We start from the raw sequence: 17,107 nt of genomic DNA, 5'->3' as shown, positions 1-17,107 counted from the left end.
CTGTCTCAGTGAGTCGCATGTGAGGTCCGAGTAAACGTAGCATTGCTTGAGAAGGGGAGGTGTACGCTTCCATGGGACAAAAGCACTTCATGTCTCGACAAAATCGCCTTGCCTTCCCTTGGCCGGACATTCGAAACTCCCCAAGTACTAGCACTCAACTGATAGAAGCAAATCTCGATTCCCAATGAGACCCAAGAACTAGACCCAATACCTGTAAACCCATCCAGTCACTTATCGGCGATTGCTCAATCGAAAACATCACTAGCAACCCTCTCACTCAACTCCTGTTTCCATGTCCGTCCCATCTCCGCCCTCTCCTCCTCCGTCCTGCACACCCCTTTCTCACGGTCTTCCCTCTCACTCACCACTAAAGCGATCTTCTTCGCCGCCTCCCTGACCGAGTCCCTAAACCCAGCACTCCCACAAACATAAACCCTTGCCCCAGACCTCCACAAATCCACAATATCCCGCGCCTCCAGATCCCTGACCATCCGCTCACTCACATAGCCACACCCCTGGGTCCTCTCCTTGTCACGGCTAAACGCATACCTCACCTCGACCACACCGCTCTTGACCCACTCATCCACCTCCTCTTTATACACCCTGTCGCCCTCCCCACGACAGCCCAAGTACAACAGCGCCCGTCCCATACGTCTGCCTGGATTCGCGGCCCTCATCACGGCGCGTTGCTGCATAAAGCCCCTGAACGGCGCCACACCCGTGCCCGCGGCAAACATGAGCAGCGGGGTCTCGGGATCGAGAGGTAGGCGGAACGTCTTCTTTGCCGTCGGCCGGATCGAGACTTGCACAGTATCCCCCTTGACCAGACTCGACAGGTACGTGCCCGCCACGCCCTCGAAGTGCGTCTCCGGATCAGACAGACTCGTCGTGTCGATCACGCCGTACGTGATGGAACAGGTCCTCGCACCCGCACCCGCACCCGCATCGGCAGCGAGCGGCGACGAAGAGATCGAATACTGCCTGACATGCAGAGGAGGCAGGAGCGCGAGGAACTCGCCAAAGGGGAGCTTGATCGAAGGACGGTGCAGCAACATGTCCAGGATGCTCGTCCTCTTATGGAGAATCTCGGTTTCGAAGCGGTTGTCGACGTCGTTCCCCAGGGTTTCGAGGTACGTCTTATCGCTGGGGGATTCCGTGTACGATCCGAGCATGCGTAGATTCTAAACAACCCGCCCCAACTCTGTCAGCAAAGAATTTTCCGGACGGGCAATTGCCAATAGGGGGCAATAGAGAGGGGGGTTGAGCGGGAGAAAGAGAGAGATCTCTGTGTGTGTGTGTGTTACGTACCTTCTTCGTCGCAGGCTGGCTCAACTCGACGTAACTCCTCAACACGTCGAACGCGGACAGCGGCACGTCGGCCGGGATGATACTCGGTCCCGTCGCCTTCACCGTAATCACGGCGTCCCAGGGCAAGCCGAAGTGTGCCATGATTCGTTTGACGTTCTTTTCCGAGTTGAGCGGCAACACGGCGAGATAATCGCCGCACTCGTATGTCATGTTCGACGGCAATTCGATCTCCATGTGCCACTTTGCGGGCTCGCCGATACTGGTGAGGAGCCTGTTCTCTTTGACCTTGGCAAGGCTGACGTCGTAGCGTAGGCTTGATGCGCGTGCGTTTGTGGAAATCTCGACCTGTATGGGGTTCTCATGGATGTTGTTGTCGTTGTTGTTCGGCTGGTCGGACGAGAGGTTCGGCCAGAGCGACGTGTCGAGCCAGTCCTCGAAGTCGCCTTGGAGGTTGCCTTTGGCTGCGTCGGCGAATCCGGCTGGTGCGAGACTGTTGGCGCCGGCTTTGCTGAGCAGTTCGTCTGTGAGTTTGGGGATGCGGTGGAAAGTCTGGGACCAGTCCCCTAATTCTTGTCAGATGGGGGAGCGGAGGGCAATTGTGAGAGACGAATGAGAACTTACTGTGACCGCAGCCAAAGACGGTGTACTCGACGCCTGTCAGGGAACCGCTTTCGCGTCCTTGGAGCCACTCGGTGAACCTAGCTGCATTGTCGGGTGGTTGTCCTTCGTAGGAGGATGTGATGATGATCACTGGAGATCCCTTGGGTAAACAGTCCGTTGCGCTGTCCATGTCTGCGACTTTGGCCTGGAACCCATGAGATGCAGCGTTCGAGGCGAGTCGTTGAGCAAATGCCTGACAGGTGCCGGTGTTCGAGCCGTACAGAATCGTCATTGGTTTCGCCGTCGATGGCGCAGAAGACGTCGAAGCATGCTCGCTTGCTTTCGTACGGTTTGGCAAGCTACCTAGGCCGACACCCGCAACCTTGCTGTGGATCATCTTGTCGATGTCGGCGGCCTCCATGTTCTTCCGCGGACTTACTCGAATGTAGAGGTCGTCCGGCTTGATGGTCAAATTTTGCTTGATCTTCATGGTATAGTTGGGGTCGTCCAGCTGCACATCAAAGTTCTGGAGGACCATTGCGAGGACGAGCATCGACTCCTGCCAGGCGAACGGCCGTCCAATACATGCTCTTCTGCCATTTCCGAAAGGCTACGTCGGTCAGTACCGTCATCATCACGACATACTAGAACACTTGACTTGCCTTCCAGCACCCTGGGTACTGAGCCATGATCTTGTCAAAGTTCTCATCCAGCATGCGCTCTGGTTCGAAATCTTCGGCAGTCTCGCCCCAGACCTTAGGATCTCTCTGAGCCTTTCCGAGGAGAACCATGATATGATCATCTGGCTTGATTTCGTACCTCCCACCGTCCACAGTCACGACGCTATGTGCAATGTCCGGGTTGACGTGCTTTTGTAGGATTGGTACCGTAGGTGTGAGGCGAGCAGTCTCTCGGAGGACGGCATTGAGATACTTAAGGTTCTTGATGTCGTCCACTTCGATTGACCTGTTGCCCACAACGTCGTCGATTTCCTTCTGCGCCTTTAGATAGGTATGGGGGTTCTTCAGAAGCTGTGCGACTGCGAATGACAGGAGCCCAGAAGTAGTCTCGTGGCCTTTGGATATTCAGCGGGCGCTCTTGCAGGGTATGGTTCCAGACTTACCAGCAATGAGAAAAGTGGTCATCTGGGCGATAATGAGCTCATCTCGCATGACTTCACCGGTCTTCGGATCTTTGCCATATATCATAGTGTTCAAGACGTCCTTTTTGTCGGTGGGATTTGCACGGCGATTCTCGACAATGTCCTGTCCCACTTTCTTCATGAATGCGAATGCTTTTCCGCGTTCGGCCTCTTGCTGGAACATGAGCTTATTGACGAAAGCTGGTCTCGTTGCTCTCGCATTGTTCGTTTTGAAGACGACCATCATTGCTTCCACGAAAGGGTTCATACCGTCCGTATAGAATGAATTGAACCGGTAGCCCATCGTACATAGCGCAATCGTATCGAGTGTCAGCCTGGTGAAATCTTCCGTGACCAAGATGCGGTTCGTCGGCCCCTTTCTCGCCCATGAAAGGATGAGCTGATTGGCGATGTCCTTCATGTCGGGAAACATGTCTTGGGTAGACAACGGCGCAAATACTGGCATGAGTATGCGATGCCCCTGACCCCAGTCCGGGTCTTCGTTGGAAGCAGTGAACAGCCCTCTAGCAGCTTCGCCTTTGCTTATCTTTGGCGGTACTTTGACGAAGCGCTTTTCATTGGTCATCTCCTCCATCAGAGCCGCAGAACTGATTATGATGCGTCGTGAGCCGCCAAGTTTGGCCTGATATATTGGTCCATATGCATCGGCAACCCGCTCAAGTGATCCGATAATACTGCTCTCACCATCCCACAGGTCGAGTAAGTTGCCGAGGACAGGAAGTTTGCGTGGACCGGGAATTGTTTCGGTCATGTCAAAGGATCAATGGAAGTACAAACTGAAGGAGCAGGTCAAAGGGTCTCGAGGACTGGAATGTACCGTGACAAGGCAGGCAGTCTGATGTTAGTAGTAGTCGTGTATCGAGGGGAATCGTCAGGAAAGTCAATGCCTGAAGCCGGATATGTGGAGTTAGATATAACTTGTTGCGCTGGACACCCTCGGGCCCGGGAGACATTGTGTCGTAGCCGTCCGAAGCAGACAATCTCAGACAGAGACCAGGAAGTACCTCTGCAGTGACGCATGTCGTATCGCGGCATGAACCCAAACGAGCATGGGACGCGAAGTCCAATGGATAGCAACCTCGTATTATTAAGTCGCAAGACGGGACCGAGGCTCCACAGCCACACGAGACCACAAGGACGTTGCGAGCGATGAGCCTGCCAGAAGGAGCCCTGGATCAGCTTCAGCGTGGTGATTGTGTCCATGATAGGCCCAAGAAGCGACAGCCAACACAGAAAACAGGCACATCAGGCACAATATGCTTCAATGGCATGATTGGCTTCGATAATGCTCTTCCTGTCTCGATATCCCTCTAAGCAGGGACTCGCTTGTGCTTAAAGCCGTAGAGCACGGGCGTTGGCCAGACTCCGCCATGTTCCCTTGTGGAGGCAGCCTGCATACAGCAATTAATACGCGAGAGCTGAGGTCGGTAACGGGTTGAGCTGCGAGGAACGCGGAAGAACCACATGCGCCAGTTCGCAGCACGAGCCCCATGGCGATGACCGAGCGTCAACTAGACAGCGCGGCACCATGGCTTCATGAATACGAATAGTTGACCCGAAGCAGATTAGCTGAAGGTGAAGGCTCGTGAGGCTGAGCAGAGGATGTGGGGTTTGCAGTATCACCAGTCACCATGGCTGGACTTACCATAAACGCAGAACCATTCGAAGCCAAACTGGGCCGCGATACGAAGCGATTTACGATCTGTCTTGCTGCTAGGACTTTCCGTGAACCTCTCATACCTCCATGGCTGGGACTTGGATTTCACTGATCAATATCCTTCTCCAAAGCCTGGTCGTTCGACCCCATGATGAACACCTTCACCAAGACTACGCAATACACAGGATGGCCCTTTTTATCTCGGTCTGTAAGTAGTTGGTTCAAGAGTGACTTGTCATTAAATCAGGGTGCCATATATTCACAAACTCGTGCTTGCATCTGTCCATACCAGGATCAACTCCCTAACTTCAAATTGTCGACAGGAGCCTCCAAAAAGTCTTCGCAACCGCTCCATAAACACAAATGCTTCAATGCCGCTTGCAACGCACACGATAGAGCTTAGCCCTGGCCTGCAACCCAGGGACAGGTAAATCGCTTCTGAGCCTTGAACTCCATGCTAATCTCCCATACTTCGCTGCCGCCAAACTTCTACCTAGCAGCTACCAATCAATTGGTGATATGGAACTCCTGTGATGCTGCGGTTGGATGGGTTGCCATCTGTCACTGGCTCCTGCAGAGCTGCCCTATGTATCGTAGTGACCATTGTCGGTCCCGAAGGAGGGCAAAGAGAGACCAAAAGGTTGAGAACAACGGCCTTGCGGGCCGGCAACAACGGGCTGTGACTGCTACTACTAACTTAGGAGAGCCAGCAATCAGAATCCAAAGGGATTATCAGCGGCTGCAATCATGTCAGTACTGTCATTACGAACAAGATTTTGGTTGAATAAACTTACTAGCATTGGCAAGGTTCGCCCGCCGTCCAGTCGGCTGAGGAGTCAGCTTCTTAGCTGGTGATACACCAAATTTGATATTTGGAGCTGGCCCAGTCCGCTGTGGTTGCAATGGTGCGATACTATGCTGTTGAGGGATCGGAGGCACAGGTGGCGGCGAGAAGCTTTGAAATCCATTTGGTTGCGGCAGTTGACCAAAACCAGTGGCTTGTGACTGGAGCGGCTGCTGGAAGCCCGTAGATTGAGCTTGCAACGGCTGCGCTTGAGGAAATCCTGTTTGCTGCGGTTGAATACCTTGGCCTTGGCCAAAGCCGTTTGACTGTGTTTGTTGCATCGGCGAAGCAAAGCCGGTCCTTTGCGGTTGCATAGCTGGGGGAAGGATTGAGTTGATACCGCCGGGTGGGGGACTCTGCTGAAATGGCATTCCGGTCGGCTGGGGTTGGAATGATGGACGAGGATCCGCGAATGGACTTCCGGTAGCATTGCCGTTGATATAGGGCTGTTGGAATTGTCCAAATGGTTGCGGTTGTTGGAAGCCCGTAGGCTGTGGAGCAAGACCGAATTGTCCAAGTCCGGTGGGCTGGCTTTGCAATTGGAACTGCTGGTATTGTTGTTGCAACCTTTGCTGCGTGAGGTCGTTCAGGCTCTGGCCAGGAGGGGCTTGCATAGCAGAGGTGACCGGTATGCCTGTGAGCTGCGGCTGCAGAGGCTGGAGGCCAAATTGGTTTTGCTGCGGATTTTGAGGTGCAGATGTCGGCCGTGGAGGCGGTGGCAGAAGACCAGCGCCTGTGAAGCTTTGCTGTGGTGCTGCGGGTCTTTGGCGAGGCGGGTTGAATTGCTGCGGCTGGAAGCCCGTTTGCTGAGTTGGTATACCCGTCTGTTGCTGGTTGAGCTGTGAGAAGAATTGCGGGTTCGCGCCGGTTTGTTGCGGCTGCTGAGCTGGGGTTGTTGCCGGAGGCGGTTGTACAGTCGGTGGTTGAGGCTGCGCAGGGGCGGGTGGCGGTTGGCTTACCGCGGGTGTAGAAGGCTGAGCTGGAGTCGGGACCAGAGGAGCATCCAGCAAGGAGAGATCTCTGATCGCGCCCGTAGGAGGTTTTGGAGCTGGTGGTGCAGCGGTCTGTGTCGGCTGCTTCACCGTCCATGCATCATCTTCAAACCCCCCTTCAGGTTTCCTGGGAGGTGCTTCCGTAAGAGGCGTGGCTTTTGCATCGCTTGGCCTGTCGCTTTCTTTGTTCGTGAAAGCGTCTGGATCCACAACATCTGTTGTCTGCCGGTTCGCTTCAGGTCTGCCTCTTCGAGTGTTGTTGTGTAAGGCTCCACCAGGGCCCGAGAAAATTCCTCCTGCAGTGGTTTCCCCATTGGTCCCATTGACACTGGCAGATCGAGTTCGTCCGAACCTCTGATCCAGGTATTTCATGACCTTGAGCGTATCGCCTTCCTTGAGACCAAGTGTTCGTAAAGTGTCGGCCGTGATGTCAGGGAGCACAGTTTCGTCCATGGAGTCTCGAATCATCGCTTGGGAATACCGTTCGCACTGATGTGGACCAACACCAGCTTTTAGGAAGAAGTCAAACCAGTCATAGTCGGGTACCTTAGGTTGTTCTGGTGCTCGGTGCTCGATAGAAGCACCACTTCGATGTTTCGATTGCTCGGATGACTGCTGGCTTCGGCGTCTCATCTTGATCAAATCAGCCACTGGAATGTGCTCCTCGATCGATTCGTTCGTTACCTTTTCGACGTATGCAAGGTCTTCTGGCGACATCTTCGTTACGGGAACGGCGATCTTGACCCCGTTGACCTTGTGCAGATGTATCTTACCCTCTGCCACCCCCAAGAACTGAGCTTCAACTTTGAATGTGCCGGAGTGGTCTGTCCATGTCCTGACCTTCGCAGCATCTGGTTTGGATCGTTTCTTTCGATCGTCCTTTTCTCTCCGATCTCTTCGGCTCGTTTGATCATCTGCAAGGCTGCTACCGCGCTGTGGAAGCTGCATCCCCGGTCCAACCTCACCGCGTGACCTGGTCTGGTCGACTTGTTGACGAGCTCTATCTGCTCTTGCTGCCTCCTTCGCAAGCCTTTCCTCTTCAAGCCGGTTCTGCTCTACTGTCGACAGGCCAGCATTCAGCCCGCTTCGCGAGGGCGGCTCGATATTAACAAACCCAGTAACCTCGATGTAGCTGCTTGGCACGACACCTTCTTTGCCATTTTTCAGGCGTCTTACGTTCCACCATTCTTCCGACTTTGTATCGTCCAAAATGATGACTTCGTCTCCGACGCCGACTGTGACTTCATCTTCACCCTGAGCCATAAAGTCATAAAGTACTTGTCCTTTTTTCTGGCTTCCACCACCAGCCGCCGCCTCTATGACATCTCGGATGCTGTCCTCTGCCCGATGGGCCCCGGCAATCTCTCCCAAAGCCCGGACAATCTCCTCGGCTGTATCCTTGGCGCCTGCATGTAGATCTAGGCTCTTACTTGGCCTGACCAGCTCGAGGAAAACATGCTTGCCTTCGATAGAGTAATGTGTCATTTTATCGGCTGTCCACTCTTGCGCAGGTCCATCCCTTGACTTCTCGGGAGACACCATGATTGTGCCAGTGGCAATGTTAATGCCTAGTGTTGTGGGCATCTTCCGCCTTCGTCCCATCGCAGAGACCATCTCGTTGATATTATACAGATGATATCCACCAGGGGATCGAATGGGCGCATCTTCGTCGTCGGGTCTTCCGATAGCTCGATTGTAAGGTGGAGAGGGGAGGACGCCCAAGGCTTCGTCATCGTGCTCTGAGTACGAGATTGGAGCTGGGATCGACTGCGATGGAGGTCTTTGAGGCAGGGCTGGTGCTGATTCTTCGTCATCAGATGCCTCTGGAGTGAATTGTACACGAGGAGGAGAAGGTATTGGTCGGGCTGCGGTTGGTGAAGTGGGAGCTTGACCTCCAAGGACCCGTGCTAGGTTGGCTGCAGGACTGTCAACCGACCTCGCCGGAGAGACCGGACTTGTAGGCGCTTCTGGTTCGAGCGCGACAGGGGCGGACTGTCTGCTGGAAGGTATCGTCGGAGACGCTCGTGCAGCGTCCGAGATCTCGATGTAATTTGTAGGGGCAAAGCCGAAATCATCACCTATACCTACCAGAGTCCAGTCGGGATCTGAGGTATCGTAGACATCGAGCGTAGCATCCTCTGTCAACGAAACCTCCTCGTCGGTTTGGCGAGTATAGTCGTAGAGGGCTTTTGCAGTATGGGTTGGCTTCGCGCTCTCAACGTAGTTGCTGGGGATCAAGCCTTCGGGCTCATCTTCATCGTCTGCTGCAGCCTTCTTTTTCGCCCTCCACCAATCATCTTCGGTGCTCTTTTCAAGGATGTAGAGAAGTTCGCCTTCCTTGATCTCGAGTTCACCGGTGCTCTGTGGTTGGTAATCGTAGATTGCAGTGCATACTGCCACGAAGCCCATAGTGGGTATGGAGACGGATGCGGTCGAGGCGAGCTGGCAGTAGAGGATGAGGTTATAAGGCAAAAGCCATCAGCTGTAACACGGCGAGTGGACGCTGAGGAAATGAAGGAGCGCAAGTTGCAAGTTGGGTGTTTCGCCTAAGCGAGCAGTGCCGTAAGATGTCTTGGGCCAAACACTGGGTCGAGTGACGAATAATCGATGAGGTAGTCGTCTGGTTGGCGTCTGGCTGGTTGGGCGATCCTCTGTTCAAGGGTGATGGGGAATTAAGATGTATACAAAATGATGGGAAGGATCAGTATGTCATGCAAACTTCGTGAGGAACAGCTGCTCGTCGTCGCCCGAGTGCCGCGTGTTGATTCCAACGAGGCCAGGAACATCGACCTTTAGCTGCGCCCAGAGCTGCAACTTGACGACGGCAATGCCAAGCCATCAACCACCGCTAAAGACCATCATATCTACCTACTGTTGTACTCCGTAGGTACCTGGTATTGGATGATCCGATTAATCCGTCTTTTCTTACTGACATACAGTAACTTACCTCCGGCATCAGCAGGCAGACTCACGGCAGACTGCAAGTCTGGCTTACTGGACTGACATGAAGGAAAGCCCATTCACCCTCGAAACCAAGTTTTGTGCACATGTAGGTCATCAACATCATGTTACCTCTTGGGTGATTAGGCCTTCATGATGCGAGAGATGTCTATATCATAACAGATATCGATCTCTTGTCGAATGGGCAGAAAACAACATCATCTTCGACATCAATGCGTGATAGTATTCGTCGAATGGTGGGCGTATGCGACCATTTGGCAACGAAGCAGGACTAAGACTGGTAATGGGCCATTGGATAGATGTACGCAAGGGGGACTTTGTGGGCATAGCCATGGTCTTGACGTGCCTATAACATCGAGGAAAAATCACGACCTTACGAGATTGTTGGTGAAGTATATGTGAGAAAAAGCAGGACGATGATAGGGACGGATTGTGGCTAGATTACAACGCTCGAGGATCCTTGTTAGAGGAGGGGAATGAACCAAAGGCAGACTTTGAGCACCTGAAGGCGGCATCAGCCTCTGTTTCGTAGAATTAGGCACATGAAACTATGAGTGAGAGATGTTGATATGAGGTAGGGTCGTCAGCTAGTTAGGTGCGTTACTCGCATGAGAAGAAGTCGTATCCGCTGCTCGAGCCATACTCTAACTTAGGTACCCATCGAGCCATCAAGCCATTCCGCCTGCGGAGATTCTGGAGACGTAGAGACGTGTTGTGTCATCTCCAACTCTTCCAACGACCGACGCTCCAGTGTGTCAACATTGTTCCCAACATCTCTCACGAGCATGAGGTGACCGGAATGAGGAATCTTCGTCTGTTATATGTTGGGGCCCTCATCACGCGGTGTATTGCCAGCGAGAGCGCCTTCAGCGTAAATGATGACCTCTTCGCCTTTCCCCAGGTAGTGTCCTCGCCAGCCTGCCACAATTCCAGGCTAATGATATACAGTATACCGTCGAATTCTCAGATTCGTACGTCCTAGAAGCCGATGCGTTGGCTTATCTGAATGATCAATCACACACGCCTCTCGGTCATGGCGACCTATCCCCCAAGCTCAATCACAGAAGCTATGATCCGGCGATAGAAGGAGACTCCGATCTGCCTGGTTCTTACGAGCGAATCCTCCTCGAAGGCTATCCTCACCTCTGTTTCATACCCGAAGCCAAACCGGGTGTCGAGAATGCCACGAAAGAAGAGCCGTCTGCGACAGACCGCGAGAAAGAGCTGGATCGCGCAGTCAGCAGAGGTTCGGAGCTACTACAGGGCATGGCGTCAAATCAATGCCTCTACTATTCTACTGGCTGGTGGACATATGCCTTCTGCTACAATGCGCAAGTGACCCAGTTCCATGCTCTGCCACCAGGCACAAATGGTAGGGTCTGGCCACCACAGGAGGATCCTACCACGCCAAGCTACATCCTGGGAAAATTCGCAGACCAGAAAGACAAGAAGTCTTCTGAGCAGTCGCCCTCGGACGGGACGTTGTCTACCGAAGTCAGATCACAAGCAGAGACAAACTACCTCGTTCAGCGTCTCGAAGGAGGAACACCGTGTGATCTGACAGGGAACAATCGGAAGGTTGAGGTGCAATTCCATTGCAATCCTCAATTGACAGATCGGATTGGCTGGATCAAAGAGACAGCCACTTGTGCCTATTTGATGATCATCTATACACCACGGTTGTGTAACGACGTTGCGTTCCAGCCTCCAAAAGAAAGTCGAGCGCATCCGATTACATGCAAAGAGATCATCCAGGGAGACGACGTCTCGGCTTGGGAGCCTCGGAGTGATGAACAAAGCTCGGCTCAGACACTCGACCAAGCCAAATCTCAGCAGATCACATTGGGAAACATCGAGGTCGGCGCTATGAAGCATGTCGGTCGTGACGGCAAGAGGCTCGAGAGAGGACGGATCGTACTGACTCAAGATGAGAAGGCCGAGACGGTCATCATGCAGAAGAACGGCCAGATATCAAGTCTTTCCGCGGCGGAGCTCAAGAAGCTTGATCTGAGTCCAGAGGACGTGGAATCGTTCCGGAAAGAGTTGCAGAAGCTGGCAGGCACAAAGGACTGGAAGATCGAACGGCTCGACGATGTGAATGGCCATATCCAGCTAAGAGGCGTGGTCGCATCAGAAGACGATGATGATGATGATGATGACGGTGAAACCACCAAGACAGCCAAACCGGCTGGCAAGAAGGACGAAGATGCCGGCAGCCAGGAAGAATACAAAGAGGAATTATGAATCAACATTCTATACCCTCACACATCATACCTCGTGCGACGCCGCTCACTGTTGAAAATCGACTAATCTTGCCTCGACAACTTGGTAACCCTTCCAGTAGAACGTGACCTTGCTTTAGTGGGTACCAGTTATGGCCTCCATCCAGAGCAGGTACTCCTTCTGGTGGGAACGTGAACGTGTTGCAACCGAACAGAATAACAGATGCCAGCAATAGACGACGTATGCCAAGCCCGCGGCTCGGTTCCTCCAAACTTCTAGAATCCGACAGGGATCATTTGTTTTGATATTCGCCCTTCTCAAGAGTCCATGTCCAGTCTGTTTGAACAGCATTAACAAGTCTCTTTTTCCTTGCATATCACATCCAGTCCGTCACTCTCCAACGACCATGGCAGGGGAAACCTTCTCACTCGCCGGCAAAGGCCTAAAACTCGACACCAAGGAAGACCTAGACAAGCACATTGCACCCCTCCACGAATCCTCGAATATCACCCACATCGACCTCTCGGGCAACACACTCGGCGTCGCTGCATGCGAAGCCCTTGCACAGATTCTCTCATCCAAACCCACTCTTCAAAGCGCAGATCTGCATGACATCTTCACCTCGCGGCTCCTCGAGGAGATTCCTCCGGCTCTCTCATCCCTGTTGAACGCCCTGCTCGAATGCCCGAACCTGCACACAATAGACCTGAGCGACAACGCCTTTGGGCTGAACACAAAAGACCCACTGGTCGACTTTCTCTCGAAACACGTGCCCCTGAAACATCTCATCCTGAACAACAACGGCATGGGCCCCATCGCAGGCACATCCATAGCCGAAGCGCTGGTGGCACTCGCCGAGAAGAAGGAGGCGGCACGAAAAGAAGGCAAGGACGTCCCGCACCTGGAGAGCATAGTCTGCGGGCGGAACAGGCTCGAGAACGGCAGCATGGTGGCGTGGGCCAAGGCGTACGAATCGCATAAAGAGGGGATCAAGAGCGTTAAGATGACCCAGAACGGCATACGGCCAGAGGGCATTTCACACCTCATCTCGTCCGGTCTCCGACACTGCAACAATCTGCAGGTTCTGGATATGCAGGACAACACTTTCACCCTTAAGGGCGCTCAGGCCCTTGCGAAGACGGTGACTGGATGGACCAGCCTGAAAGAGCTGGGCGTGGGAGACAGTCTTCTCGGCGGTCGAGGCGCGGTTCGGGTCTTCGAAGCGCTGTCCTCGGGTGGCAATGAAGGCATTGAGATCTTGAGACTGCAGTACAACGACATCAACCCTGCCGGTGTCAAGGCGTTGCTGCAGGCTGCGAAAGAGGCATTGCCCAGACTGCGCAAGGTAGAATTGAACGGGAACAAATTCGAAGAGGAGGACCCGTCGATAGAGGCCCTTGCTGAGTTGCTAAGTGAGCGGAAAGACGAGCACGGCAAGCACGACGATCCGGATGACCATTGGGGTTTGGACGAGCTTGACGAGCTTGAAGGTGAGGACAGTGAAGAAGAGGAGGGTGGTGAAGAGTACCTCGAGGAAGAGGAAGAGGAGGAGGCGCGAGAGCGACTAATCAAGTCAGACGAGGAAGCAGAGGAAGAACCCGTCGCTGAGAAGAAGGATGTCGAGGTTGATGAGCTGGCAAATAGGCTCGAGAAGACGCTATGATAGTGCCGTGCGATTTATGGATAGATGGGGCACGGTGGAAGAACAGCACATAGCATAGCATAGCATAGCACCTTTTTGGCACATACGATACCCCTTAGAATAGACGGACACAGATATTGGAAGATATTATTGTGCATGTACCTGTGGGCTTGGATTGGTCCCTGATATGCATCCTGGTAGAAGCCTGGTAGGCTATTTCCTAGGCACATCGAAGGCATCTCTGCATTGTCGCTTCCAGTGATGTCGATTGTCTGATGGACCTCGAGTTTAGATAGGTTGCGTTTGCTGGCACGCACGGTCGCTCCGGGCTCTCGATGAGCGCGAGAGAACTCGGAGCTCACTCCTTGTCGCTTGAAGTCGCAGAGCTCTAGAATGGCGCGCCTCGGCAGGGGAAGCTGCTGTCTCGGTCTTGCTAATGCTGGTGGTCCACGACCATGTCCGAGGCGGTTCTCTCTGCTTCGGAATGACCAGATCCAAGCCCGACCAGTTCGAGATGTACGGGGTTGCGGTATTGTCTTGGCCTTGCTTGTTCGGAGTAGGAGTGTTTTAATAGCCCTCCCTCATTCCTCGGAAGCAACTCCCACGTCCAGCATTCGAACGTCCTCAAGATGACATACCTTCTGCATCATGCCAGCTAGCTCCCATAGATCTTCAACAGCCTGTCCTCCGCCTCATCCAAAATACTCCAATGCTCCAGTACCTCCAAATTCTCTGCCTCAGCCAGATACATCTTATCCGGATCCTGTCCAGGCCCAAAGGGATTCGCATTAGCCCCCGGATTCATCTGCGCCATCTGCTGTGCCATTTGACTTGCGGCGTTTTCGTTGCCCAGAATGAAAATGAAGACACTCTGCAGCCCGAACAGACACAGGAAGTACCACGACAAACTGCTCACCCAGCGCACATCCAGGTCTCGCGTCATGACGCCGGACTGGAGCATGCTCTTGAACCGGATGGTCAAGGGAAATGGCAGCTTGAGGATGACGAATCCTGCAAAGAATGCGTTAATCCAGGACATGATGAGCGTCTGTGGAATCATCATAGCCATATTGCCTTTCATCATACCCATCATGCCTTCCATTGCAGCAGGGTCGGACATTGGGTTCGGTGCTGCCTGGCCACGAGACTCAGGCCCCCCGCGCAGGAAGGAACCCTTTTTGAACGAGTCAATCAAGTATTCCTTGCGGGATGTGAAGGCCGGAGTTGTGAGTGCGGCATTAGCATTGTTGCGCAGGTTGATGGCGCGGAAGAGCGATTGGCGTTCGCGGGACTCGAGGAGCGAGGTGGGCGGCTTGGGAGGAGTATGGAGCAGGACGGTTGCGTAGTGTCGTAGGACGCCGGTGAGGATCATTACAATGGTGATAGGGAGCAGGATCCAGTAGCTAACACAATACAGTTTAGTTAAGGGAGGAGGTAGCAGGGTGATGAGAAGACTTACAAGAGCGCTGGATCTCGGTGGATCGTCTGCTCAACACCCGGGAGAGCCATGGTGGGGGTACGATAGGGAGGAGTGTGAAAGAAGGTTGAGGATGTTGTCTTGGTGGGAGTGCAGGTAAGTAATCGAAAGTGAAGTTGTATGCTCGGAGGAGTTTCTGCGTATGGAAGGTTCGGATAAATCTAGCGCCGTTCCGGTCGACGAGGCTGTGGGTTAGGGGTTTTCACTGGCCATTGTTCCACTGCATAGTAGTATCAAGGTCATTTCCACAATGAGCCTACGGGACATACCGAAGGTATGGCTATAGCTAGATGGCTGAGATATGCCACGGCAAAGTCATTAAGTGAGTCCGCGTGGGATTCCGGGACTATCTACGCAGATAAAACCACCGTGCCCTTAGTTTCAACAGTCTGAATATGCTCAATGGAAATAGATTCCTCCAGCAGTGTAAAGAGTCATCACCGTAGTCTGGCCAGACGTACATCCTGTGCCTAAGGAGTGTCTCCATTTTCTTGTAATGTTTCGCATACAGGAGCATGCCTTCCTTATCAGCAACCCGGCCTTAATATCCCTTGGATGTACATCTAATTTTCAGATAGCCTAATCTCGTATCTTAAGTGTGACCGATTCCCAGCGCAGAAGCGCCTACAGTCGAGGGGGTTGTGTAGGGCGTCCAGCCGATCGCGAAAAGACGTAAATTGAGCCAGAAGATAGGGCAAATACAGGCAGGAAACTCGCTAGAATTCAAAAGGTTATAAGGTCCGGGAGGGCACCATGTTCAAATCAGCGTAATTGGTATTCCATTGCGCTATCTGGCTTCTTTGCCTTGGAAGGCCTCACAACAACTCCCACTCCTCACTCTCCTCGCACTCGACCCTCACATAGCCCTCGTAGGCCATGTGCACCTCCTCCACAGCCCCTTCCATGCAGTCGTCGCAGACCTCCTTCTTTGCGACCTTTTTGTAGTCTTGGGGAGACAGGGACGCGCCAGAAACCCTTGGTTTGTCTTTCCAAACCACAGCCCAAATCTTGTTGCAGCGCAAACAGCAGCAAAAGCAAACGCCAGCTTCCACGTCTCCTTTGTAGCCGTCTGGTGGCTCATCTTGTTTGATTATGGTTGGACGAAGGACAGGGGGTTTGTCGGTCGATGTCTTGGTTGGTTTGAGCGTGAATTGCACGTCAGGGTTCGAATGGGCCACACCGTCGCCAGAAGCAGCGTTTTCCGGTGTAGGCAAGGAGGATTTGGTCGACGACATGATGATTTCGCGTGTTTGAGCGTCTGTCGTGTGTGAGATAGAGTGTTCGGACAAAGAATGCTTGCCGGATGAATTGTGATGTGGTGAAAGTTGTTTCTCTGGTGGGATTGAGCGAGAAATATGATTTGAGCGACTGAAATCTCACTGTCGACAATGGGTACGGCGGTACTGCTGCTGATCCAGACTTACCGCCATCCAGGTGGTGTCTGTTCCATATTGTCTTCGTGCTGTCCTCGCCAAGTGTGGGCTGAGAGCAATGGCTCCATAAGATAGCTGTGCTGTGCTGAGATGTGATAAATAAGATATGTGTTACTTACTCCCCGTCAGCCCCTGATATACACAGCCTTGTATGGAGCACGCAGGCTGATTTGCAATACCTGCGGCAAAGGGCTGCCTAAGCAGACGTCGTCCTCACTGTCGTTGACAGAGTAATGGCCGTGATGCATGATGGTGGTATCTGATGTTCAAACTCCGTCGTTTGTCAAGCAGCAAACGCAGTACCCTTGAAAGATATAAAAGCCAGCTCCGGCACCAGCTTTGTCCATCTCGCTCTTCCATTCTCAACATAAATAAAACAAACCAATTGAACCACCGGGAATACGTCTATCCACTTCCAGTCGAAGAGTACACAAGCCAAGCGTCTCCCTCAAGTTCAACTTGATCGCCGGTCGAAATGGTGACAACCGATATATATCACGCTCTTGTCGATGCCATCAACACGCCTCCTCCTACTCCTCCTCCGACTCCACCTCCCAAAGTAAAATCGTCCACCCGATGATGGTGATGAGTGAGAAGCCCTGGGGTTAGTGAGACGCTTGTGTTGGAACGCCAGGAATGATGGTATGAAGCCGGCCCTTCTCTATCAGTGAACAGTGCTGACGAGGAAAGACAGAGCTGTACAACAAGCATCTCAAGGAAGAGATGATCAACAAAAGGACTCCGGTGACAGCGAAGACTAGGTGGTTTGGTGGAGTTGTGCATCGCTGAGCGACGTAGGACGTTTGTC

At 53.1% G+C, this 17,107-nt stretch overlaps 6 protein-coding genes across 7 annotated transcripts; 2 read left to right on the top strand and 4 right to left on the bottom strand.

Moving 5' to 3' along the window:
• Positions 1 to 112: 112 nt before the first annotated feature.
• Positions 113 to 4,551, bottom strand: PV05_09819 (uncharacterized protein). Its single transcript, XM_013456195.1, has 5 exons — positions 3,032 to 4,551; positions 2,571 to 2,983; positions 1,930 to 2,518; positions 1,309 to 1,871; positions 113 to 1,181 (listed from the first exon to the last, which is right to left on the bottom strand). Exons 1-5 carry the CDS (start codon positions 3,819 to 3,821, stop codon positions 246 to 248), a joined length of 3,291 nt encoding a protein of 1,096 aa, XP_013311649.1. The 5' UTR covers positions 3,822 to 4,551; the 3' UTR covers positions 113 to 245.
• A 392-nt stretch (positions 4,552 to 4,943) lies between these two features.
• On the bottom strand, positions 4,944 to 9,329 carry PV05_09818. 2 transcript variants are annotated; one of them, XM_013456193.1, is made up of 3 exons: positions 7,248 to 9,329; positions 5,522 to 7,196; positions 4,944 to 5,466 (listed from the first exon to the last, which is right to left on the bottom strand). In XM_013456193.1, the coding sequence occupies exons 1-3, from the start codon at positions 8,970 to 8,972 to the stop codon at positions 5,441 to 5,443; spliced, it is 3,426 nt and encodes a 1,141-aa protein (XP_013311647.1). In that variant the 5' UTR covers positions 8,973 to 9,329; the 3' UTR covers positions 4,944 to 5,440. The 2 variants fall into 2 exon arrangements, with proteins under 2 accessions (XP_013311647.1, XP_013311648.1); XM_013456194.1 differs by having other exon boundaries at positions 5,522 to 9,329.
• A 916-nt stretch (positions 9,330 to 10,245) lies between these two features.
• Positions 10,246 to 11,874, top strand: PV05_09817 (uncharacterized protein). The gene is made up of 2 exons (XM_013456192.1): positions 10,246 to 10,425; positions 10,473 to 11,874. Exons 1-2 carry the CDS (start codon positions 10,324 to 10,326, stop codon positions 11,766 to 11,768), a joined length of 1,398 nt encoding a protein of 465 aa, XP_013311646.1. The 5' UTR covers positions 10,246 to 10,323; the 3' UTR covers positions 11,769 to 11,874.
• Positions 11,875 to 12,065: 191 nt separating this feature from the next.
• PV05_09816 (uncharacterized protein) lies at positions 12,066 to 13,588 on the top strand. Its single transcript, XM_013456191.1, has one exon. It carries the CDS (start codon positions 12,154 to 12,156, stop codon positions 13,408 to 13,410), a length of 1,257 nt encoding a protein of 418 aa, XP_013311645.1. The 5' UTR covers positions 12,066 to 12,153; the 3' UTR covers positions 13,411 to 13,588.
• Positions 13,529 to 14,950, bottom strand: PV05_09815 (uncharacterized protein). Its single transcript, XM_013456190.1, has 2 exons — positions 14,849 to 14,950; positions 13,529 to 14,792 (listed from the first exon to the last, which is right to left on the bottom strand). The coding sequence occupies exons 1-2, from the start codon at positions 14,896 to 14,898 to the stop codon at positions 14,045 to 14,047; spliced, it is 798 nt and encodes a 265-aa protein (XP_013311644.1). The 5' UTR covers positions 14,899 to 14,950; the 3' UTR covers positions 13,529 to 14,044.
• Positions 14,951 to 15,681: 731 nt separating this feature from the next.
• PV05_09814 (uncharacterized protein) lies at positions 15,682 to 16,101 on the bottom strand (the record flags this gene model as incomplete). Its single annotated transcript, XM_013456189.1, has 1 exon — positions 15,682 to 16,101. One exon carries the CDS (start codon positions 16,099 to 16,101, stop codon positions 15,682 to 15,684), a length of 420 nt encoding a protein of 139 aa, XP_013311643.1.
• Between the last annotated feature and the right edge of the window lie 1,006 nt (positions 16,102 to 17,107).

This window comes from Exophiala xenobiotica (assembly GCF_000835505.1).
Source record: "Exophiala xenobiotica strain CBS 118157 unplaced genomic scaffold supercont1.6, whole genome shotgun sequence".
In the NCBI taxonomy this organism is placed as follows: Eukaryota; Fungi; Ascomycota; class Eurotiomycetes; order Chaetothyriales; family Herpotrichiellaceae; genus Exophiala; species Exophiala xenobiotica.
This window is presented reverse-complemented; position numbering and strand designations above follow the sequence as displayed.

Bases quoted from the DNA above. Each gene is read 5' to 3' on its own strand.
- PV05_09815 (XM_013456190.1), bottom strand. From the start codon at position 14,898: ATGGCTCTCCCGGGTGTTGAGCAGACGATCCACCGAGATCCAGCGCTC. The intron at 14,793-14,848 runs GTAAGTCTTCTC...GTATTGTGTTAG, and splicing joins CACCGAGATCCAGCGCTCTT to CTACTGGATCCTGCTCCCTA.
- PV05_09818 (XM_013456194.1), bottom strand. From the start codon at position 8,972: ATGGGCTTCGTGGCAGTATGCACTGCAATCTACGATTACCAACCACAG. The intron at 5,467-5,521 runs GTAAGTTTATTC...ACATGATTGCAG, and splicing joins GGCGAACCTTGCCAATGCTA to CCGCTGATAATCCCTTTGGA.
- PV05_09817 (XM_013456192.1), top strand. From the start codon at position 10,324: ATGAGGAATCTTCGTCTGTTATATGTTGGGGCCCTCATCACGCGGTGT. The intron at 10,426-10,472 runs GTAGTGTCCTCG...AATGATATACAG, and splicing joins ACCTCTTCGCCTTTCCCCAG to TATACCGTCGAATTCTCAGA.
- PV05_09816 (XM_013456191.1), top strand. From the start codon at position 12,154: ATGGCAGGGGAAACCTTCTCACTCGCCGGCAAAGGCCTAAAACTCGAC.
- PV05_09819 (XM_013456195.1), bottom strand. From the start codon at position 3,821: ATGACCGAAACAATTCCCGGTCCACGCAAACTTCCTGTCCTCGGCAAC. The intron at 2,519-2,570 runs GCAAGTCAAGTG...TGACCGACGTAG, and splicing joins AGTACCCAGGGTGCTGGAAG to CCTTTCGGAAATGGCAGAAG. The intron at 1,182-1,308 runs GTACGTAACACA...CGGGTTGTTTAG, and splicing joins GCCAGCCTGCGACGAAGAAG to AATCTACGCATGCTCGGATC.